General features: G+C 43.1%; 1 protein-coding gene across 3 annotated transcripts in view; it reads right to left on the minus strand.

The window, feature by feature from the left end:
• The window catches only part of Smyd1 (SET and MYND domain containing 1), a 68618-nt gene that overhangs the window by 42186 nt on the left and 1154 nt on the right, over nucleotides 1–25278 (minus strand). The window contains exons 2-5 of one of the 3 annotated variants that reach the window (XM_076566908.1): nucleotides 23896–23957; nucleotides 22119–22322; nucleotides 17902–18012; nucleotides 17150–17723 (exon numbers count right to left, since the gene is read on the minus strand). In XM_076566908.1, the coding sequence (XP_076423023.1) occupies nucleotides 17150–17508 (359 nt within the window). In that variant the 5' untranslated portion in view covers nucleotides 17509–17723; nucleotides 17902–18012; nucleotides 22119–22322; nucleotides 23896–23957. Of the gene's footprint in view, nucleotides 1–17149; nucleotides 17724–17901; nucleotides 18013–22118; nucleotides 22323–23895; nucleotides 23958–25278 lie in introns of those variants that run through there. The other 2 variants (XM_006991009.4, XM_006991008.4) reach the window with 2 other exon arrangements.

Genomic DNA, 25278 nt, shown 5'->3' on the forward strand with positions numbered 1-25278 from the left:
GCGGTGGTGGCACACACCTTTAATCCCAGCACTCGGGAGGCAGAGCCAGGCGGATCTCTGTGAGTTCAAGGCCAGCCTGGGCTACCAAGTGAGCTCCAGGACAGGCACAAAGCTACACAGAGAAACCCTGTCTCGAAAAACCAAAAATAAAAAATAAAAACCTCTTGCTATTGCACCAACTGGACTGGAGTCTGGGTTCTTGGGGCATCCACTCAAGACCCCCAGATTTTGGGGTCCAACACTGTCTGCAACAGAGGCTGTCTGCTCTTAGTCTCTCCTTAAAAAGTCATGCCTGTGCAACACTGCTCTGGAATACACCAAGAAAGTTTTAAATGGGTCTGGAGGGACGGCTCAGTGGTTAAGAGCACTTGCTGGCTCTTCCAGAAGACCCAAGTTCAGTTCTCAGCACTCACATCACTGGATGACTCACAACCACCTGTAACCACAATCTAACCCCACAATCTAACACCCTTTTTCTGACCTCTGTGGGTATCCACACACACACATAAAGATAAAATAAATATTTTTAAAAAATTAATTCTGAGAACTAGGAAGCAGTATTAGAGAACTGTGGTGATATTTTATTTGTACTGAAATGTTATTTTAATTTTATGTTAATAAATAAAGTTGCCCTGGGGTCAGAGCTATTAGAGCCATAGTAAGAGCGTGGTGGTTAGAAGAGCTAGGTAGATTTCTGTGTGTTCAGGGATACAGCCAGTATTGGAGACATACGCCTTTAAGACCTGGAGGGCGGTACTTACAGGCAGTGATGAGGCAGTCATGTGGTTGGGTTTACAACCAATGAGAAGGCAGAACAGAAAGATTATTTAAACAGGGACACAGGAAGTACCTCCCTCTCTCGGGGAAGCTAGGAGCACTGCAGGAGGTAAGATTTTATCTCTGAGCTCTGACCTCTCGGCTTTTCTCTTTTACCTTGGCTCTGTGTTTCTTATTTTAAAAAGACGATTGGTTACATCTACATCTGGCGCCCAACGTGACAAGAATCCATTAAAAACTGCTTGGGGCCGGCTCCCTAGCCGGAGCAGCCGGCTCCCTAGCCCCGGCCCAGGTCTGGGCTCAGGCTGGACTGTGAGCTGCTTGCTTAAAGCCAGTGCTACAAACAGCTCAGGCCTGCCCTGCTAAACAGGGCCCCTGGCTGTAAAGCCAAGCCTTGACTCGGCTCAAGAGGGAACAAGTGGCTGGCTTTAAGCTTTAGCCGGCTACCCCTTCGCTTTCACTTTCACTTTCACTTTCGCTTTCGCTTTTGCTTTTGCTTTCTCTCTTGCTTTCTCTCTGTTTCTCTCTCTCTCTCTCTCTCTCTCTCTCTCTCTCTCTCTCTCTCTCTCTCTGGATTTACACCTAGGACTCTAGGTGGCTGTTTTGAAATTCGCTCGGATTTCTACTGTTCTACACAGATTTGGTAAGTCATAAAGGAAACTATTTAAAAGACAAATTTTTTCCACATTTAAAAAAAAATGGGTTTTCTGTGTACATTGGAAGAAAATTGGGTTTTGTTTGAAATTTTAGGCAGTCTGACAATGGAACAACTATATGAAAAGATTAGTATTATGGGAATTATGCAGTTAATCACCATGCTTATTCTCATTTTACTATTTAAAAAGATAGTCGATTTAAGTGCCAGGATAACAGCTTTAGAAAAACCTGTTAATTTTAACAGTGAAGTTGGTTCAAGTTTGGATCATAAGGTTACAGAAAGAAAGCCTGTTTTCACACAGTCATCCTTAATTTATCCTGTAACCGTACAGCAGATGCCTGATCAAATGGCTACACAAAATATCTGGGCTCCAATTGAACTGATGGATTTTAAAAGGTTTAAGGAGGCAATAGTATCTTATGGCATGCATTCCCCATATGTAAAGCAAATGTTAAACTCTTGGTCAACATATAATAGGATTATACCACAGGACTGGCGGGACCTTGCACAAGCTGTTCTAGAACCCAGCCAGAGACTTCAGTTTCTAACGTGGTTTAAGGAGGAAGCTAGAAACGTAGAAACACAATGGAGGGATAAAGGAATACAAGTTTGTCAGGATCAGCTTATTGGAGAAGGCCAATATGCTTCAATACAAACACAATGTTTATATGATGTTCAAACCGTAATTTTATGTCGAATGGCAGCCTTGAATGCATGGGACAGAGTTGATGAACCAGGAAAAAAACCTGAGTCATTCACAAAGGTTATGCAAGGCCCAAAAGAATCTTTCACAGATTTTTTAGAAAGACTGGCTTCAGCAGTAAACAGAATGGTCTCAGGATCAGAAGCTAGTAAGGCAATAATTGAAGCTTTGGCATTTGAGAATGCGAATGCAGCATGCAAAAGAATAATCAGGCCGTTAAGGGCAAGATCTGCACCTTTGGAAGATTGGATTAGAGAAACAATTAATGTTGAGGTTGATGAGCATGATACGTGGGTAGGAGAAGTAATTTCAAAAGGTTTGAGGAGTGTTAGATGTTTTGGGTGTGGAAAGCAAGGACATTTTAAAAGGGACTGTAAACAGGTCATTCCTAGAAGCAATGTTTCTTCAAGGAACAATGGCAACAGAAGGCCCCTTCCTTCTGGAGTATGCAGAAGGTGTGGTAAGGGAAAACACTGGACCAACGAATGTAGATCAACAAAGGACAGACAGGGTAATCCTTTGCCTCAGTTTTCGGGAAACTCCCGGAGGGGCCTCATGCAGGCCCCCATAGCAAAACCAGTTCAAACCTTTCCTGCAGCTGTAGAGGAAATCCCTGCTCTGAGCGATTAAATAACCAAATGACTATTGGAATAAATCATGCTGGTCAGGATGATGAAAAAGAGAGAATAGAAAATTCAGGAGAAAACATAAAGAAAATTTTTTGGCAAACTTCTATTAATGAACAGAGACCAAAATTAACGATAAAAATAAATGGTGTTTTGTTGTCTGGTCTGGTAGACACAGGTGCAGACATTACCATAATTGCACCAGAATTTTGGCATCCAGCTTGGCCTCTTCAGGAGGTAAACGTTCAACTGTTAGGAATTGGGACATTATCTGGAGTGAAACAGAGTGCAAGATGGCTGGAATGTATAGGTCCAGAAGGACAGAGAGGAAAATTAAAACCATATGTCGCTAACATAGCTATGAACCTGTGGGGTCGAGACTTGTTGCAACAATGGAATACTCAGATTAAAATCCCTCCAATCTCAGAAACAAATCATAAACTAGCACATGTTTCTGAGAGAAATATTAGAAGGCATTATTTTGAGTGGTCACCAGCCATCCATATTATACAGGAACAGGGCACAACAACTGATAATCTTCCAAAAATACCAACAGCTCTACCTTTAAAATGGTTAACAGACAAGCCTGTATGGGTTCAGCAATGGCCTTTAACAACAGAGAAACTCCAGGCTTTAGAAGAGCTGGTAGAAGAACAGTTAAATGCTCAGCATATTGAACAGTCAACCAGCCCTTGGAATTCTCCTGTATTTGTTATTAAAAAGAAATCTGGTAAATGGAGAATGGTAACAGACCTTAGAGCAATTAACAAAGTAATTCAGCCAATGGGCTCTCTACAATCTGGAATTCCTTTGCCTACTCTGTTACCAAAAGGATGGCCTCTCATAGTTATTGATTTAAAAGACTGTTTCTTTTCAATACCCTTACAAGAAAAAGACAGAGAAAGATTTGCTTTCACAGTGCCTACTTATAATAATTCTCAACCGGTTAAAAGATTTCAATGGAGGGTACTCCCACAGGGAATGTTAAATAGCCCAACTCTGTGCCAATATTTTGTACAACAGCCATTGGAAGTGATACGTAAAAAATTTCCTAAATCTATAATTTATCATTATATGGATGATATTTTACTAGCTGACTCAAATGCAGATACTTTAGAAAGAATGTTTGAAGAAGTAAAGAAAATTTTGCCTTGCTGGGGATTACAAATTGCTCCTGAAAAAATACAAAGAGGAGATTCTATTAATTATTTAGGATATAAAATAGAGCTACAAAAAATTAGACCCCAAAAGGTGCAAATTAGGAGAGATAGACTACAGACTCTTAATGACTTTCAAAGATTATTTGGAGATATTTCTCATCTACGAACTATTGTTGGGGTAAAAAATGATGAACTGACTAATTTGTTCAAAACCTTAGAAGGTGACAAGGACTTAAATAGTCCAAGAGAATTATCACCTGAAGCTGAGAAAGAATTGGCCTTGGTAGAAAAGAAAGTACATGAAGGGCACGTGGATCGTATTGATCCAAAGCTGGATTGCATTTTGGTTATTTTACCTTCTAGGCATTCCCCTACTGGAATATTAATGCAGAGGGAAGATATTATATTGGAATGGATATTTTTACCAAATAAACCAAATAAAAAATTAAAAACTTATGGGGAAAAAATCTCTGACTTGATTTGGAAAGGAAAATTGAGACTTCGTCAATTAGCAGGAATAGACCCAGCAGAAATTGTCGTACCTTTAACTAAGGAGGACATTGAAAAATTATGGACAGAAAGTGAACCTTGGCAAAGAGCTTGCAGTAATTTTTTGGGAGAAATTAACAGCAAATATCCCAAAAGCAACAGAATTGATTTTATAAAGAGAGCTGATTGGATCTTGCCTCGAATTGTACGGCAAAAACCCATATCTGGAGTTCGTACATTTTATACAGATGCCAACAAACAAGGAAAGGCAGGTTACAAATCAGAAAATTTAAGTAAAGTGGTACAAAGTCCTTATAATTCAGTGCAAAAATCAGAATTGTATGCTATTCTGTTGGTATTAATGGATTTTTCAGAACCTCTCAACATAGTAACTGACTCTCAGTATGCTGAAAGAGTGGTATTACATATTGAGATTGCAGAATTTATCCCTGATACTTCAGAATTAACTTCACTATTTATTCAATTACAAGATACAATCAGGAAAAGGAGTCATCCTTTATATATAACTCACATCCGATCTCATACTGGTTTGCCAGGCCCTCTAGCACAAGGCAATGATGAGATTGATAAATTATTGATAGGAAATGTGCTGGAGGCCTCAGAATTTCATAAAAAACATCATGTCAATAGTAAAGGTTTAAAAAAAGATTTTTCCATAACCTGGCAACAAGCCAAAGAAATAGTAAAGAAATGTCCTACTTGTTCTTTCTATAATCAAACGCCATTACCAGCAGGATGTAACCCAAAGGGTACTCAGAGGAATGAAATTTGGCAGATGGATGTGTTTCACTTTGCAGAATTTGGAAAATTGAAATATGTACACCACACCATTGATACTTATTCAGGATTTCAATGGGCAACTGCTCTGAGTTCTGAAAAAGCTGATTCTGTAATCACTCATTTGCTAGAAGTTATGGCCATTATGGGTATACCTGCACAAATCAAAACTGACAATGCTCCATCATATGTCTCTGTTAAAATGAAACAGTTTTTTGCTTATTACAATATAAAGCATATTACAGGTATACCACATAATCCTACAGGTCAAGCAGTTATAGAAAGGTCAAACAGAACTCTAAAGGATATGCTAAATAAACAGAAAGGAGTAACAAAAACCCCCAGAAATAGACTGCATAATGCTCTATTAACTTTGAATTTTCTGAATGCCAATGAGAAAGGAACAACAGCTGCAGAGAGACATTGGGTAATAGAAAAAACTACAGAATTAAATCAGCCTATATACTTTAAGGATGTGCTGACCTCAGAATGGAAGCCAGGGTATGTATTACGTTGGGGACGAGGTTTTGCTTTTGTTTCTACAGGAGAAGATAAGCTGTGGATACCATCAAAATTGATAAAGGTTCGATTTGAACAAGAAAAACCTCTTAATTAGAGGAGGTGATAGTTCATCAACCAGCATGAACATCCAATTTAAACTAACTTGTACCTGTAACACATGTCTTTTCATTTAATCAGATAATAACTTGCCAAAAAGGAACATCCCCAAAATTAGTCTTGGGGGAAGGTTTTTGTTTTTGTCTTTTAGGAGAATGAAGGTTAAGGAATCTGAAGAACACAAGACAAATGAGACAACTGAAGAAAAGGGACAAATCATCAATCCCAGGAAACAGAGTATATGGGAGTATATGGCATATGGGTATATATTATCTGAAAAATTTTATGTCTTCTTAAATGTTTGTTTCTGCTTTTCTCTAAAGATTTAACACTATTGGTCTTCTAATAGTCCCAGTTCAATTAAAATTTAAAGCTGACTTTGGAGTTGGAGAATGGCTCTCTCCTTCTTCAAACTCAAGCATGTTGTTAAAAGGAAAATGCAAACTCCCTGTATCATGCCAGAAAGAGCCATTTTCTGCTATGGGACAGGACAAAAGCCAAATTAATTAAGGGACTATTCTATTACTAATCTCAACTCTTTGATTCTATTCTGATTCTTTAAACTTTTCTTAAAGTATAAATTTTATATCAAAATTTACAAGATTAATATATATATACATTTTAAACTTTGTTAAGATATGAATGGTCATATAGAGTACTAACTAATTCTAGAAAAAAGGCTTCAGTTAGCTGCATATATATGTCTTTGTGTTCGAGTCTCTTATCAGTTTTCTGCAGGAAATCACGGCCAGGCCTAACATCAACTGAAGTCTCCGGAAAGAATATGGGGCCCCACAACAACAACAACAATTCCACGTGGACAATAATAATATCACTAAACTGACAAACATCATCTACAGATCAGCTTTGAACTACAAGGTGCTCAGAGCAATTTTGAGATGACTAGCTGAGATGATCCAGTCTCAAAGACTACTTGAATAAGGACTTGAGATAAACCCTGAACTTTGGCATTATACACAGACTGGATAATAATGAAGGATATAGTTACCTTTCCTAGAATTTGACAATTAACCTAAAATTTTTCTTTCAGGATAAAGATAACTTCGCCCATACCCAGCAGGAAGCAATTTTAAGAATGACGCCCACATTCCCAAAGAGGTGGTGTGGGGCGGGTGGTTTTTTTTTGGTTCTTTTTAATGGGTTTTGGGTCTGGGATAATTTTCATTATTTAGGGGGGTAGGTTACAAGTTGTCAAGGGTTAGGAAAAAGGCTAAGCAAAGGAGATTAGATTTAAGGTTCTTGTTTTTAAAAAAAAAAAAAGAAAGAAAGAAAGGAAGAAAGAAAGAAAGAAAGAAAGAAAGAAAGAAAGAAAGAAAGAAAGAAAGAAAGAAAAGAAAAGAAAAAGACAATTACTAGTTTTAAATACTTTACATTATTACCAACTATTAGGATATAAAGAAATGAAAGTTAGTAGTTAGACATTACAATAGAAATTGTAGTCATATTAGATATGTTTTAAAAATTGAGCAGATGTATTTTAGACAGGTCATCTTCAAATCCTTCAGAGATCTACAGAATATGGCATTTAAAATGTTTTAATAACTTAGAAATTTTTCTTCTTTGAGACATGTCGGCTCCTGGCAGTACCAATCTACTTCAGAGAAAATATGGGCATTGAAGAAACTGCATATGGAGTTAATTTTCATTGTGGCAAAAGTTAGCCACTGGACAACAAAGTATCCTCGAATCAACAGGACAAAATGGACAAACAGAACACGAAACAAAGGACTACCAATTCCTGCCAAAACAAGTGTGGTTATGGCTTTATCAAAAGGCATCTTCTGAGGCCAGGACAATATGGCACCATCCCTGAAGTGGCCTTCACAATCTGGAAAAGGTACAGTGCCCTTTTCTTTGAAGGCAGCTGAACAGGCAGTGGGCCGATGGCTTCTGTTGTGCAATGGAACAGCAACTGAAAGCTCACGCCTCTCAATAGTAGACTGGCATTTAATAGAGGGATGTGGAGAAGTGGATGCTTAGATGAAGCCATATATACACAGCCAAGAAGAATGGACAGCTGAATTCAAAAACCATCAACAATTTCCAGAATTTAAAATCCTGAATCATGACAAGACACTAGTGGAATTCAGGTGTTTCTGGTACATGGACTCTCTCTCTCACCCAATGTGAGGTTGAACTGTTGACCTTGTGTACAACCTACTTCACAAATGAGTCTGTCAGATACCATAAGCCTATAGGCTGAAGATGATGCCCCAACACTGTGGAGAAACCTCAGGTGACTGTCCATGCAGTTGGCTGTTTCTGTCAACTCACAAAATTTTTGGAAGTTGCTTTTGTGCACTTCCTGTTTTTATTTTTGTTAGCTAATATTATTTCCTTCTTGGGTCTCTGAGGGAGTTGAAGATTAGTTAGTTATAGTTGAAGATTAATTAGGATAGAAAGTGAATTAGATACATTTTGGACTTACTAAAATAGGATAGATAAGGGAATTATTTTCTCTGATTTCTCAAATACAAATGGACTAGACATCGTTTAGGTATTTGTTACTTGTATATATTGTATATAGTTATTGTACTTTTGTATATAGTTTTTCTTTTGTTAGTTATAACCTTTTGCCTTTTTTCTTTTTATTAAAATAGAAAAGGGGAAATGTGGTGATATTTTATTTGTACTGAAATGTTATTTTAATTTTATGTTAATAAATAAAGTTGCCCTGGGGTCAGAGCTATTAGAGCCATAGTAAGAGCGTGGTGGTTAGAAGAGCTAGGTAGATTTCTGTGTGTTCATGGATACAGCCAGTATTGGAGACATACGCCTTTAAGACCTGGAGGGCGGTACTTACAGGCAGTGATGAGGCAGTCATGTGGTTGGGTTTACAACCAATGAGAAGGCAGAACAGAAAGATTATTTAAACAGGGACACAGGAAGTACCTCCCTCTCTCGGGGAAGCTAGGAGCACTGCAGGAGGTAAGATTTTATCTCTGAGCTCTGACCTCTCGGCTTTTCTCTTTTACCTTGGCTCTGTGTTTCTTATTTTAAAAAGACGATTGGTTACATCTACAGAGAACCATTCTTTTGAGACACACTGACAAAACTGAAGGCCTCTCTCCCAAAATGTGCCCATAAATAGTGGCTCTTCAAAACTATCTTTTCCAAATGTGCCAGGATGTAGATGAACCCAAAGTCTTCTCTTCTAACACATGCCAAAGGCCGTGGTCCCCAGGCCCCTCCGTCTACAGGATCTGAAGAGGTAGCTGACTCTGGAAGGGTGCTTTCCAGAGAAGCAGGCCCCAAACCAGATGTGCCTGAAGGCTGTCTTCTGGACGAACACCAGGAAAGAGCTGGGCAGAGGCGTTCCCTTTGGAATCAGATCGGGATAGCTGCCTCCCACGTGTGTATCATGGCACGGATGCACCCACATTCACACACAGAGAGACACACAGACACACACAAATAAGAAAATCATACCACACTTCTCAGTGTTTGCTCCACAACAGCTCTCCCAGGGTGAGATGATGCTCACACCCATAGTCACACCTGGACACGTTCTGCTCTCCAGCTGACACCCCTCATTCTAAGTTCATGTCACACCCACAGGAGGGAATGAGGAAAAGTGACGGCATTCTGCCAGGACTTTGTCTTTTTTTCCCCGGGTTTTAAAGGCAGCCATTGCTGGTCTGTGACCCCAAACACTAGGGAGGCAATTGCAACAGGATCTAGAGTTCCTGGACAGTCTGTGCTACACAGTAAAACCCTGTCTCAAAATATTAAAAAATGGGGCCGAACATGGTGGCACACACCTGTAAGTCCAGCATTTGGAGGTAGAGGCAGGAAGACCAGTGGCTCAAGGTTGCCTTCTTGAACACAGAGTTCAAGGCCAGCGTGAGCCCTAGAAGACTTGTCTCTAAAAGCTGGTAATAAAATAAAATGTCAATTATTCGCAAACTTCTATTATTTAGTAAAGTTTAGCAATATAACTCACAGCAGTTTGTGTGGTACGTCAACACATCTTGCCTCTATAACCAAGCATGGCCAAATTAAAGGCATAATTCTACATCTATTACAGTTATTCTCAACAAGTTTAAACACTGAAGAGAGAAACCTAATAATGTAGTAAACACTTACCTCATTTTTCTGAACTAATTGCTCAAGAATTTCTCTAATCCTGTTATTAAATTATTTCCATTTATAACATTGATTGCCCCCACCCACCCACTCACCAGCTGTTACCAGAGTAGAAGCCACATGTGTGCTACTGTGTATGGCAGGGCTAATCCTGTCTCTCCCACAGGCTTACAAAGAACACGCCAGCTAAAATCCCAGCTGTCCCCACTGGGCCTAAGAAAGCTCATAACTGGTTTGATTTTCAAAAACAGCCCGACTGACACCAATTTCTTTAAAAGCATTCAACTGTTCTCATGTTCCTCCTTTTCATTTTACCTACACATAGAAATATGCATAACCGCCCCGGGTACTTTCAGTTCTTAACCAGAGTCATTTGGAAGGGATGCTGAGTGGTGGTGGCACACACCTTTAATCTCAGCACTCAGAAGGCAGAGGCATGAAGCTCTCTGTGAGTTTGAGGCCAGCTTGATCTATATACAGAGTGAGTTCCAGGACAGCCAGGGCTATACAGAGAAACCCTGTCTGGTAAAAACAAAAAAAAGGGGGGAGGGGTTGGGGGCAGGGTTGGAATATAGGTCAGTGGTATGACATTTGCCTGCTATGTGCAGACACTGGGTTCACCCTGTAGCACAGGGGAAAAAAAGAAAAAGAATTTAAAAGAGGTGGGAGAAGGGAAAGAGGGGAATCTTCGATTGATGTGTGAAATGAATGAAAGTTTTTATTGAAGACCATTTGAAAGCAATGAAAGCTATTGACTTTCCCCTTGGAAATGAAAATGACATATGCACATCCACACAAACCTTGACCTTCCACTTGTAGATGTTTCCCTGGCTTAGGATCCATGGAGAACCAGAGGCTAAATTAACTCTAAATTCAAGACACCTGGAACATTATTTATCGTTATTATTATTATTATTATTGATGGGGAAAGTTGAGAGGACCGAGGAGAGGGCTCAGCAGTTAAGGCACTTACTGTTCTTGCAGAGGCCCAGAGTTTGGTTCCCAGCATCCACGTCAGGTGGCTCACAACCATCTATAACTCCACTCCTGGAAGTCTGAAGCCTTCATCTGACCTCCTGGGCAACAGCACTTATGTGCACATCACACACACACACACACACACAGAGTTGAAGTAGGTGTAGAGCACTTAGGAAGCTGAGGCAGGAGGACAACATGGGTTATATAGTAAAACCTTATCTCAGAAAAGGGAGGGAGAATTGAAATTTGGGGGTTCTTAGCACTGCCTATAGTCAGCATCGCTGTGCCTTTCTTATATTTGATATTAGATTAAAATACTAATCAGCATGAGCTCCATTTCATTAGCCTAGCGGCCCTCTCTTGCTGCACGTTAGTCCATTGCAGCCCACAGAGTTTCAGACTGTAAGCTCATTTGGGTCATGTGAGTCCGTTCCCTTCTGTGGCCTGCTTCTGTGCACAGCATCCTCACCAAGTCTCCCTCAGCAGATAGGGAAGGGCCTGGAGAATCGCTCGCCCTCTTCATCTCTAGACAGAACTTCCAGGACCCTTCCGCTTAAAAGCAATGACAATTCAGTGTCAAGGGTTTAAAAGAATTTAGGTATCCCTAGAAAATACTTGGGGGCCTGACATCTTTTAATGAGGTTAAATATTTTTATAAGCTAAAATTTGTAAAAAGCAGAATGAAAAGCAGTAACAATTTTAAAAGCAAATTATAAGCCAAGTGTGGTGGCATATGTCTTTATCCCCAGCACCTGAGAAGTGGAGTCCAGAGGACCAAGAACTGGAGGCCAGCCTCAGCAGAGGGTGAGTTTGAGGCAAGCCTGAGCCACAGGAGCTCTTAAATAAACGAAGCAAATTATAAAATCTAGTCTAGTGTGAGAAACTCAGCCAGGAGAATGAGTCAGTGATGAGCTCTTCCCTGTCAGGGGGATGATGATGCTTATAGCGGTGATAGTGATTGTGATGATGGTGATGGTGGTGATAGTGATTGTAATGATGGTGATGGTGGTGATAGTGATTGTGATGGTGGTGATGGTGGTGATAGTGATTGTGATGATGGTGATAGTGATTGTGATGGTGGTGATGGTGGTGATAGTGATTGTGATGATGGTGATGGTGGTGATGGTGGTGGTAGTGATTGTGATGATGGTGATGGTGGTGAAGGTAGTGATGGTGGTGATAGTGATTGTGATGGTGGTAATGGTGATGATAGTGATTGTGATGATGGTGATAGTGATTGTGATGATTGTGATGATGGTGATGGTGGTGATGGTGGTGGTAGTGATTGTGATGGTGGTGATGGTGATGATAGTGATTATGATGATGGTGATGATGGTGATAGTGATTGTGATGATGGTGATGGTGGTGGTAGTGATTGTGATGGTGGTGATGCTGGTGTAGGTAGTGATGGTGGTGATGCTGGTGTAGGTAGTGATGGTGGTGATGCTGGTGTAGGTAGTGATGGTGGTGATAGTGATTGTGATGGTGGTAATGGTGGTGGTAGTGATTGTGATGATGGTGATGGTTGTGATAGTGATTGTGATGATGGTGATGGTGGTGAAGGTAGTGATGGTGGTGGTAGTGATTGTGATGATGGTGATGGTGATGATAGTGGTTGTGATGGTGGTGATAGTGATTGTGATGGTGGTGATAGTGATTGTGATGGTGGTGATAGTGATTGTGATGGTGGTGGTAGTGATTGTGATGGTGGTGATGCTGGTGTAGGTAGTGATGGTGGTAACAATGATGACAGTCACATGGTGACAGTGGTGACAGACAACCAGAGAAAGAGATGTGTATCACCTCTCCTTGCCAAACCCAAGTCATTGTTAAGAATAAAACCACGCATCTTCTCATCATGCTTGACACAGAACTGACTTAATTTACTGAGCACGAAAAATTAAGAACGGTAATGGCAACAGGAACTAAACTAAAATAAAGAAACAAGGGGCCAGGGAGACGGATCAGTCAGTAAAGTGCTTATGCAGAAGAGTGAGGCCCTTAGTCCAGACACCAAGCACTGCAGAAACTGTAATCCCAGCACTGGGGAGGCAGAGACAGGAGGATCACTGCAGTCTCCTAGAAGTCAGTCCAGTTGAGTGGGTGAGCTGTGTGTTCAGTGAGAAACCCTGTCTCAAAAAGAGCATACAGAGGGGCTGGAGGGATGGCTCAGTGGTTAAGAGCACCGACTGCTTTTCCAGAGGACCTGGGTTCAGTTCCCAGCACCCACAATTGTCTGTAACTCCAGGACCTGCCATCCTCACACAGACAGACACACAGCAAAACACCAATGCACATAAAAATAAACAAATAAATAGCACAGAGAGTAACTGAAGAAGACACAACAGCAACCTCTGCCTCCACCTTACACAAATGCACGCACACGCCAACATGCATATCCATATACACAACAAATAAAAATAACTAAACAAACGAGAAAGAAGCTTAAAGCTTAGGTATCACCGTAAAAAGGAACAAAACGAGCCGGGCAGTGGTGGCGCACGCCTTTAATCCCAGCACTCGGGAGGCAGAGCCAGGCAGATCTCTGTGAGTTCGAGGCCAGCCTGGTCTACAGAGCAAGATCCAGGAAAGGTGCAAAGCTACACAGAGAAACCCTGTCTCGGAAAACAACAACAACAACAACAAAAGGAACAAAACAAGGGCTGGGGAATGGCACTGCAGGCAAAGTGTTTGCTCACAGAGCATGAGGACCTGAGTTCCAATCCCATGTCCCACATGAATGCCATATTAGATGCCATAGCACACATCTGTAATTCCAGCTCTCCTAGGAGATGGAAACAGGAGAATCCCCAAAAGCTCCTAGGCCACTCTCCCTGCCATTTACAGAGGAAACAAAAGACCCTGCCCTGCCTTGCCCAGCATGGTGCGACTTTAATCCTAGCACTTTGAGTTCAAGGCCAGGCTGGTCTACACAGCAAGTTCGGGGACAGCCAGGGCTACACGAAGAAGCCTTGTGTCAAAAAAGAAAGAATGAGAGAGAGAGAGAGAGAGAGAGAGAGAGAGAGAGAGAGAGAGAGAGAGAGAGAGAGAGAGAAAGGAAAAAGAGAGAAAGAAGAAGAAGAAAGAAAAAACTCTGCCTCAAACAAGGTGGAATGTGGGGATCAACACCTGAGGTTGTCTACTGACTGCCACACACCAGCCATGGCATGGCATCCTCACACTCACACATGACATGCACACAGACTCAAAGGTAAACACAGAAGACATTTCAGTTATTAAATGGAAAAAATAAGTCCTCTAGTAAAAGTTCCACTTCGTAGTAAAACAAATGAAGCGAGCCAGAAGGAGGTGCCCGACAAGTGAATAAAAACTCTACTGAGAGCCAGGTGTGGTGGTGCAGACCTTTAATCCAGAGTTCAGTAGGGAGAGGCAGAGTCGATGGAGCTCTGTGAGTTCCAGGCCAGCCAGGACTACATGGTGAGACCCCATCTCAGAAAAAAACAAAAAAAAAAATTATTGGAACACACCACTAAGTTCGAGAGTCTTGAGACAGAATCTGGCTATACTGGCTCTGGGGACTTGGAGGTACACAATGGTGGTGACCAAACCAAAAGCAGCATGTGGTTGTTGCTGTGTGTTGCTGTGATTTTATATTTTAACTCTGAATCTAGTTGACTTCATACCTGTACTCAGTGCACACACACACACACACACACACACACACACACACACACACACACACACACACACTTCTCTGAAATGCTATTCATGTCACTTGGGCTCCTGATTACTCCTTGGATGGCAATGAGCCACATTCCCTGGTTCACAGCCTTTTTCCTGAAGGTCTTGGAAGGCCTTGTCGGGGAAAAGAGAATGTAAATGCTAACCAGTTATCTCTGAAGCACCCACCCCATGACAGACAGCGGGCACTGCAGCCACTCACCCGCCCAGCTCATCAGAGGGCGTCTTCATTCAAGCCACACAAACGCCAGACAGGTCACTCCAACTGTGGCTCAGAAAATACCGCCATTCTAATGGAGTCACTTTGTGGGAGGGTTGTTCGCTTGTTTTTAAATAAGGGTTCAGTACTATTTTAAAATTTAGATAGCTCCATGTAGACAGGGTGGTAGGGACATGGGAATATAGCTTTGACAGACCCTTCTAAAGGTGAAAGCAGCAAGCCCCTTCTAGTCACGTGCCCTAGAGAAGAGTCACACCGTGTACCTGTGGACACCGATGGCCTAGAGAAGAGTCACACCATGTACCTGTGGACACCGATGGCCTAGAGAGGAGTCACACCGTGTACCTGTGAACATCGATGCCCTAGAGAAGAATCACACCATGTACCTGTGGACACTGATGGCCTAGAGGAGAATCACTGTGTACCTGTGGGCACCAATGGCCTAGAGAAGAATCACATTGTGTACCTATGAACACCAATGGCCTAGAGAAGAATCACACTGTGTACCTGTAGGCACCGATAGCCTAGAGAAGAATCACACTGTGTACCTGTGAACACCGATGGCCTAGAGAAGAATCACACCGTGTACCTGTGGACACAGATGGCCTAGAGAAGAATCATTACACCATGTAGCTGTGGATACTGGAACACATTTTAGTTGCAGGAATATTTGATTTTATGAGAAATAGGAACTCATCAAATGTGTCTTGATTGGAAAATAGATGAGTAAATGCTGTACATATATTTATAGGGTTGAATATTTACAGAAGTATTACTACAGGATATCCCGTATAGTTCATGGATCAATATGGAAATCTCTACACATAGTTAAAATAACTAGATATCTGGGGATTTATAAGATGTATCCAGACCAGCGAGATGGCTTGGCAGGTAAAGGTCCCGCTGCCAAAGCTGAGGACCTGAGTTCAAGCCCTGGAACCCATGTAGCAGAGGGAGAGAATTGACTCCAGAAAGTTGTTCTCTAACCTCCACATGTATGTAATTGCACATGCACACCTACACGCAATTTTTAAAGTAATAAAACAAATGAAGTATCTGTAGACTTATTGTCCTCACAAGGATAGACTCAGAAACATTGTTTAAAGGAAAAAGTAAGCTCTAATCTGACAGAATTTCATGAAAGAAAAACAACAACAACAACAAAAAAAAAAAAAAAACAGCAAAAAACTAAACAAACAAACTGTGGCTAACCAGCTTGCTCAGTGCTAATCAATGTATGAAATAACATAAGAATGTTCTGGAAAAAGCTGATTTAAAGTAAAGCACAAGTTACCCCTGAAGTACATTGGACAAGACTCTAATATTTGGAAGTAAATGGATGCTTGTGTTGCTAATAATTAGAGCTAATTTCTTAAAGTTCCAACAAATGTTTTATATTCTAACAGGTTTATACAGACTTATAATGGGTTTATACACATTTATTTAGCTTTGTTTGTATTTCCAAAGAAACTAAAAGTAAGTTGGGTTTTTTTTTTTTTTTTTTTTTGGTAAGAAAATGTTTCCCACTGCACCACACCCACCCACCCCCCACGACCCACCCCCACCCCTCACAGCCTCTCAGGCATATTCTCTGTGATTAGGATTAAGTGCCAAGAGGCCCCTGCTCAGCTCTGCCACTCTGATAGGGGCCGCAAAGAGTCAGAGACAATGACTCCCTGCAGAAAAGAAACACCAAGAGAGAGCGATCGGAAGTGCAATTTGGGCCAGGTAGTGGTGGTGCACGCCATTAATCCTAGCACTTGGGAGGCAGAGACAGGCGGATCTCTGTGAGTTCGAGGCCATTCTGGGCTACAGAGTGAGTTCCAGGAGAGGCGCAAAGCTACACGGAGAAACCGTGTCTTGAAAAACAAAAAAAAAAAAAAAAGAAAAAGGAGGAGGAGGAGGAGGAGAAGGAGAAGGAGAAGGAGAAGGAGAAGGAGAAGGAGAAGGAGAAGGAGAAGGAGAAGAAGTGCAATTTGAAGGGCCAGCAAGATGGCTCAGCTGAAGGTGCTTGCCAACAAACCGGACTCCCCCGAGTTCAATCCCTGGAGCCTACATGGTAGAAGGAGAGAACGACACCGAAAACTATCCTCTGGCCTTCCCACACGCACTGCGGCAGGTGTGTGTTCCACGCTGTGTCAGGTGTGTGTTCTGCACACACACCCGTAAGTAAATGTAATAAAATTTTCATCACAAATCTAGGACCCCATGGACTGGATTCCTTCCCCTGATGACTTTGGGAGCCTGAACCTGAGAGCTTGGCACCAGTCAAACCAGCAGTGGAGAGGGCCACTCCCCGCATGCCATCCATACCTGTCGAAAACCACTGCAGAATAAGCCCGCTCGGCAAAGACTACGTCCGCAGCCCAGAATTCCTTCGTGGCCTTCAGACCTCTGCCTTTGCCCTCCGAAGTGAAGACCTCCACATTCTCCATGCTGCCTCTTGTCATCTCCGACTCCGTCAGCCCGTGCAGTGGGTGGCTGGCTCGCACGGAGCCGGGCCTCTTGTCCTTGGTGCTATTTAGCACCTCCGTCGTCCCAGAGAGCAGGTCTATAAATGGACAGGCCACCTCCCCTCCCCACTCCTCTCGGGAGCGAGGCCCTCCCCTCCCCCTCCACCACTGTTGCTGGAGGGAAAAGGTAAACGAACAGCGACCTGACGAAGGTCTCATTCACCACCCAGAAAAGACGCCAAGACAGGAAACGACCACAGGCTCGTGTGGTCCTGACACGGAGCCTGATGGGTTTTGAAAACCTGTTTGAAAATACTCCCTGCATGTGCCATGTTCTGGACTGCAGTCATGTTCAGCTTGAGTTGAAATCAGGAGCACTTGGTCAGTAGGATATTTTTAGCCCCCAGATGCCTCTGTCAATCAAAAGCAGACAACTGGAATGGACAGAGAGAAGAGGCGAGGTACGTTGGCTGCTCTGGGACCCTTCAGCTGTCAGACCCAGACTTTCTCAAGTGAGATGGGCCCCTTGCCCCATCCCCTCCCAGTCTCCCCCCATGGCAAGAAATAAATAGCAGAAACAAAACTGGGCCTTTGGCATATGCATATACATACCAGAACTCTTAAGATTCAAGGGGCATCCTTCTCTCCAATGTCTCCTGGGTCTCACATAGCATTGGAGGTCAGGGGTGCCCGTTCTTAGAACGTCACTGATGGTGCAGAGAGCTGGATACAGAGACGGCAGGCTTTGAAACGAACAGCACCCATCCCTGTCTTTCCATCCAACTCCCCTAGGGCAGATGTCTGCTGTCAGGAGAATATCAACGTTCTCTGCCCTTCCTCCCATCCAGGAGGAAAGACATTATAGGGATAATTCTAAAACTCCCTGTGAATTTAACGCCACTCCTTGGCCTCAGATCTCACTGAGGTTGAGGAGAAAGGCCCTTGCAGATTCTGCGCTATGGCTTGACTTCTGTGTAGTATTTTTAGTTCCTGGATGTGTTTAGATTCTCAATTGCTACGATTTGAGTCTAACCCTCAAAGTTCAAGTGTCGGAAAACATAATTGCATTATAAGAAAAGAAATAAAATGAGGAGGACATGACTACTCCTGAAGTATGGAGAGGATTGTTATTGTAGACATAAGGGAGAAAGCAGGCAGAGGGAAGAGTCCAGGCTGAGCATGGCCAGCAGACTGAACCAGACCATGAGAAGAGACAAGGGGAGAGAGAGGAAGAGAGGAGCTCCGGACTGAGAGGTGGCCCAGGCCAAGAGGCCAAGAGGCCAAGAGACAAGGGTAGGGACCAGGCTGGGGGAAGGGAAGCAGAAGCCCAGCCCTGGGAGGGGCGAGGGGAGGAGCACTGGGAGGAGCCACAGGTACTGAGTGAGACTTGTCCTGAGTTCCAGACAAAAGAATAATCAGTGCTGCACTCTGGAGAGGCAGCATCTTCAAGGATGATTGGTTCATTAGAGCTCTGCTCTCATAAATCAATTAATCCCCTTATCAAGGGAATGGATTCCTGCAAAAAAAGAATGAGTCTGGCCTCTCCCACCACATCTTCTGTCCACAGGGGATCTTCTGCCCTTCTGTGATGCAGCAAGAAGGTTTCTCATCGGCATCCAGAATCATGAGTCAACAAATGTCTGCTCATTATAAATTGTACGGTCTCTGACATTCTGTATAGCAATGCAAACAAACCATGACACCCTGGTTTACAGAGCACCCTCTGCCCTAGATTTTGGCAAATGCAGTAGCTCATGTGCGCTGAGCCTGCTACTACCACCTGAAAATGGAACCTGTGGTGGCAATCTCCGCCTCACTGGGTTGTGGTGAGCATCACATGGGGTGACATGTGCAAGGATAGCACAGCTCTTGGCATTTGAAAGCACCCGTTCAGTGGGGGCCACTTTGCTTTATTTTTATTCTGTCATGTCCTCCCCCAGTAATCAGGATGACCCAGAAGTTCCAATGTATCTCCAGCTAAGAAGTTCCAATGTATCTTCAGCCAAGTTGTGTGTCTCAAAACTCCTTTGAGCCTTGGAAACACATCCAACCCCCTTGTCATCCAGCATGTCCTGATTCTTGGAACGCAGGAGCTAGAGAATCTCATTGATTTCAGATATATCCCAAAAAGCAAAACAATTCAAAGCATTTTAAACTAGTGCCTGAAAAGGGAAGCATTGAGGTTGAGTGTGGTGATATCCACCCGCAATTCCAGCTATCTCAGTTGCTGTTCTGTTGCTGTGAAGAGACACCATGACCAAGGCAACTTAAAAAAAGAAAGCATTTCATTTGGGGCTTGCTTCCAGTTCCAAACAGTTAGTCCATGACCATATGGCAGGAAGTATTGTAGCAGGCAGGCAGGCAGGCAGGCATGGTGCTAGAGCAGTAGCTGAGAGTTTGCATCTTATCTGCAAGATGGAGGCAGAAGCACCTCAAAAGCTGACTCCCAATGACACACCTCCTCCAACAAGGCCACACCTCCTAATACTTCCCAAACAGTCCATCAACTGTGACCAAGCATCCAACATGAGCCTATGGGAGCCATTCTCATTCAGACCACTACACCAGCCACTGTAGGGGCTAGGGCAGGTGGACTGTGAGTGTGAGGTCACAGGCTAAATAGGATGACCTTCTCTCAAAGAATAAGAGGAGAAGAGGTATAAGAAAGACAATAAAAAAAAAAAAAACTAAATATCACTGATGCCAAGAGGGTGAAAACGAAACTATGAAGGAGTTTTTTCAACCCATCTAGCTTCCAATAAGTGTCCTGTATCAACATTGCTCTGTAACTCACAGTCTTTTCAACAACTGCTCTGAGGACAGCGCTCAGTCTGGCAAGGCCTCAAACCTGCTCTAGATGCTGTCCTGGGACATGTTCGGCCTAAGCCATGGTCGAGGAAGACATCTACCCGACCTGAGACAGAGATGAAAGACAAAAACTCTGAACTTTAGCTTTGTCTGTGGCTATTCATCTTATCACAGTAGAGTGATGTGGTGGAAGACAGACGGCCCTTAGAAGATGTCCAAGTTCAAATCCCCAGAACTATACATGCCACCTTACAAATGCTATCTACAGAGTCCACCAAAATTCATGTTGAAATAGACTCATGAGGTATAGAGAGGATGTAAACATAATCCAGTTGTAGTATTTGAAAGTTCTGTGGAAAGTAATAAAAGTTAAATGAGGCCACAGGGAGGACCTTAATCTGACAGTACTGTGGCTTTGTCAGAGGAAAGATGATATGAGTGGGAATGCTCTGTCCCACACTGCAAAGTCCTGCTCCACCTTGGACCTCTGCAGAAAGTCCTACCCACAAGAGGACTTCTCCACATTCAGCCACCTGATCATGGACTTTCCCAGCCTCCAGAATCACAAGTCGAAAAGCATGCTCTTTATAAACAGATCTGTGATATTCAGGTGGGGGATCAGCAAACGGACTGTGACACATGCCAGGAGGAACTTTTCAAATGTGACTAAATTAGGATCTTTCAGGGAGATTATCCTGGTGGGACCAATGTAATCATAGTGATCCTCGTTGGAAGAAAGCAGGAGCAGAGGAGATGACCATGGAGGAAAGAGGGCCAGAGTCACTGCAAAGTGCCTGATGATTTCAGAGATGGGGTGGGTATGAGCCAGGATATACAGGAGACGTGTGGAAATTGGAATAGGCAAAGAAAGAGATCCCCACTCCAGAGCTTCCAGAAGGAATTCAGCCCTACTGTCAAGGGGACCCCATTTCTGCCTCTGCTCGCCATAAGTGTAAATGGTTATAAACTCACATTGTTCTAAGTCACTAAGTTTATAATAGTTAGTTACCCCATCAATAGGAATCTAACATAAAATATTACATTTGTCTCTTATTACAGTAAATATAATTAATCATTTCTCATAGAGAACTCCAGGCCAGCCAGGATTATCCAGTGAGACCCTATCTCAAACTAAAACAAACAGCTGGGCAGTGGTAGCACACGCCTTTAATCCCAGTACTTGGGAGGCAAAGGCAGGTGGATTTCAGTGAGTTTGAGAGCAGCCTGGACTACAGAGCCAGTTTCAGGACAGCCATGACTGTTACACAGACAAACCCTGTCTGGAAAAACTAAACCAAAACAAACAAATCCGAAATGAAATTCAGAAAGAATGTCATTTATTAGCTCACATTAAAAACAAACTATTAGTTTACCCCAATAGAGAAGACAATGAAAATTAACTTACAATAAGTTAATATATGTGTGTTACAGATGAATGTATGTAAATGGGCTCATTTTCATATGTTTGGGAAGAAGAATTACATTAGAAGGCAGAAAGTGGCCAGATCTTTGCACTTCCAAATGTATTCATTACATTAGTGAAAGCTAAAAATGCAGGTTGCTTCCAGGTACACAAATCTTGCTTGGGGAATTCATGTCTATAACATGACTTTATGATACAGTTAGCATCGCTTAGAGGTGCTAACTAAAAGAAATCTAATGTTTCTTTAGTTAATAAGAAGATGCATTCATTTAAAAAATCCATATATATTAAAGTGTTTAAAAACCTTCCCTGTGAACATGCAGAGTTCTGGAGGCAAGAGAGCTGGCTCAGAGGTTAAGAGTGCTATATCGCTCTGACAGAGGACCCTAATTAGGTTCCCAGCACCTATGTTCAGAGGCTCCCAGCCAACTCTAACTCCAGTTCCTGGGAAATCCTACACCTCTGGCTTCAGAGAGCTCCTAGACTTATGTGCACATATCTACATACAGACACACAAATGCAATATTAAATTGGTAAAAATAAATATCAAAGAGCAGAATTCTAGACTCAGGTGACCCTAAATAATGTTTTCACCTACCTGAAATATGCCTCTGTGTTTTGTAGGTGAGCAGAGGTTCCCCATTGTCTAAGGTTGTCCTTTGCTTCCAAGGACTTGTAATATCTCTGGCCGGCGTCAGTGCGACAGTGGGCACTGGCACTACTCCCGGGCAGGTGGGGGAGAGGTGCCAGCTTGGACTATCTCCTCAAAAGCAGACGAAGATAGTGTGGAGGTGACAAGGGACTGTTTTGGAGAGAGGGGGAGATCGTCACAAAGCCCAGGCATAGCCGCTTCAGATAGCCGCCACTGCTGCTACGGCTGCTGTTTTGCAAGCGTCTCGGGATACGTATCGTTCAAGCTGGCTTCAAACTTGTGATTTCTGGCATTAACCTCCCAAGTTGCCAGAATTGCCAGGACTCCTGGGTAAACAGCCTCTGGAGGTACGAAGGAGTTCGTCTCGCTCACCTGAATTTTGCGTAGGATCTGTTTCCAGACGCCTCTTGTAGCACCTAAAGCTTTAGCTGACCCCTATGTATACACATTGTTGTCCCAAACCTTTAAACTGGTCACCTCAGACGCCTCAGGACGCGGATTGCGTTTCCTCGATTGTGTATGTCACAATTTAGGGAAAATGTATGAACAGGTATGAAAGTCAGAAGTAAAGGGGGAAATTACCAATATGGTTTGTGATAAGTTTTCCGTGTACCTGTACAAATACAGGGATGCTACCACACCCTGGAAAACCTACCATGTGTCCCCTCTGCCAGCGACCCCGCTGGCTGAGCTAGGCGTTCGCAAAGATTACCATCTAGTGGCAAATCCAGGGAGCTGCACGCGTTTACATTGTCTCTAGTGAAAGAGGACAACACTTCAACTTCCGCTCTGCTTGGTGCCAAAGTTCGATTAAAACAAACGTGTTCTGGGGCCCTTTACACTGTGAACTAAAAATAGTTTTACTCTCTTTAATGGATGGGAAGGGATGGGGAGGCGGAAATCAAATGAATTTTCTGGCCAAAAAAAAAAAAAAACTAGGTAAAATTCAAATTTCAGTTACTGTGAACATAACTGTATCAGAAACAAAGGTCACTTGTTTTCCTATCTCCTACAGTTGTGTTCATGGCACAGTGGCATGGAAAACACAGGGCCAGCCGAGCCCAAAGTGCTCACTGCCTACCTCTTACAGGAAATGTTTGCCTGCCCCTGCTGAGTCTGACAATAGCATGCCCAGAATGCCTGACAGTAGTAAACCGGCCAGGAAGCACCCATTGTTGGGAATCTGAGTACTCACAGGCTCATTCGTTCATTCATTCATTCATTCTTCATTCCATAAGCAACGTGAGAGACACAGAAGGAAAGTTCAGAAACTGAATAAAGGAGTGTTAATTATAAAGGGAGAAAAAATAAAAGTGAGGGGCTGGAAAGACGGCTCAGAGGTTAAGAGCTTTTGCGGTGTGCCTGTTAGGTCCCCAACATCCACATCAGACCACTTAGAACCCGTGGTGACTCCAGGGGATCTGATGCCTCTAACCTCCTTGGATACCCACACACGTGCACATACCCCCCCCCCACACACACACAAATGATTAAAAACAAATCTTAAGACCATCATGTTTCTGTTTATTTGTTTTATATAATAAAGAGTATTTAAAAAATAAAGTAAATATTTTAAAGGGTGGAAAGAAGAGAGAAAAGTTCATATATGTACATCAAGCACTCGCATAAATAGCCCGTTATATTCTGTCTAATTACAGCACACTCGAAAGTCCCCCGTGCCTGTCTTATGAAAGTATCGTGGATTCAGTAATAGATTGCTTGCCTGTGTGCAGGCTAGGTGATACTTCTTCCAGAGTTCATTAGGAAGTAGGGGAGAGGCAGTTTCTGGAGAAGGAAGCAAATGCAGCATGTTGAGTTACGCAACAGTGTAGTGTTAACAGGATTCAGGGCCTTCGAGATGGCTCAGTGGGTAAAGGTGCTTGTAATTCCAGCCCTTGGGAGTCTGAGGCAGAAGGACCCTGTTTTCCAGGCCAGCCTGTGAGTGAAACACAGTCTTCAGTCTTAAGAAAAACAAAACTCCAGAGAAGCTTTCTGGCTCACCCTTGTAATTCCGGCACTTGCAAGGCTGAGAGCAGAGGGTTGTTACTGTTAGATAAGAATTTGGAAATGAAGGGAAGACAGACATCTCCAGAAACAGAACGGATCTGTAATCAGAGGGGCTTGCAGTCTCTCAGGGAAGTGAGACTATGCAAGTGGAGCAAGTGTGTGTGGGGGGGGGGGGGGGGGGTGTTGGGGTCTTGTACCACAGGAAGTTGGGAGTTTGGGGGATGGGAGATTCCATCCGCAGGTCAGTTCCCCTGAAGTCAGGAAGTGGTACACGGGGATCGCCTTATCAGAAGCTGCCTCATCAGAAGCTGCTTTATCAGAAGCTTCCTGAGTCAACGCTGAGCTTCTCAGTCCACCTGAGGCTGTTAGATGATTAACCCTTTAGTCACTAGTTTGGGACCCGCATGGGCCCAAGTGAGACCCTATCCCACACATGGTTCTCTGTGTAAAGGAGATTGGTGCCAAGCCCCAGGACCTGAGTTCGACCTCTGGGGTGCATCTGGTACAAGGAGCCCCACCCTCACTCCATTCCACACAAAATAGTTAAAACGTAAAGAAAACTAAACATACTTAGGCAGTGTTTGTGTGAGATGTTGTATTTACATGATAGGAGCACGTATTTTAGGAAAGTAAGTGCATAGAAATGCCGTGATCCAGGGGCGGGGAGGCTGGATATAATCATACCGTGTGTGCGTTGAAGAGTACCATGCTCCTACAGGCATAAATAACCTGACAGGGAAAGAGGAAATTTGTGAACTATACTGGCAAGGTACCATGAGCAGGGACTGTGCCTCACTCACTTTACTATTAAGAACATAACAAGGCCGGGCAGTGGTGGCGCACGTCTTTAATCCCAGCACCCGGGAGGCAGAGGCAGGCGGATCTCTGTGAGTTCGAGTCCAGCCTGGGCTACAGAGTGAGTTCCAGGAAAGGCACAAAGCTACACAGAGAAACCCTGTCTCGAAAAACAAAACAAAACAAAACAAAACAAAAAAAAAGCATAACAACAAGAAAGAGAAAAAGCAGGTGTGCATTTTTTAGACACCTACACTTCCAGACTCACTCTGGCTCTCCGGGGGGAGCTGTGACCAGAAGGAAG

The sequence above is a fragment of the Peromyscus maniculatus genome, chromosome 3 (assembly GCF_049852395.1).
Source record: "Peromyscus maniculatus bairdii isolate BWxNUB_F1_BW_parent chromosome 3, HU_Pman_BW_mat_3.1, whole genome shotgun sequence".
Taxonomy (NCBI): Eukaryota; Metazoa; Chordata; class Mammalia; order Rodentia; family Cricetidae; genus Peromyscus; species Peromyscus maniculatus.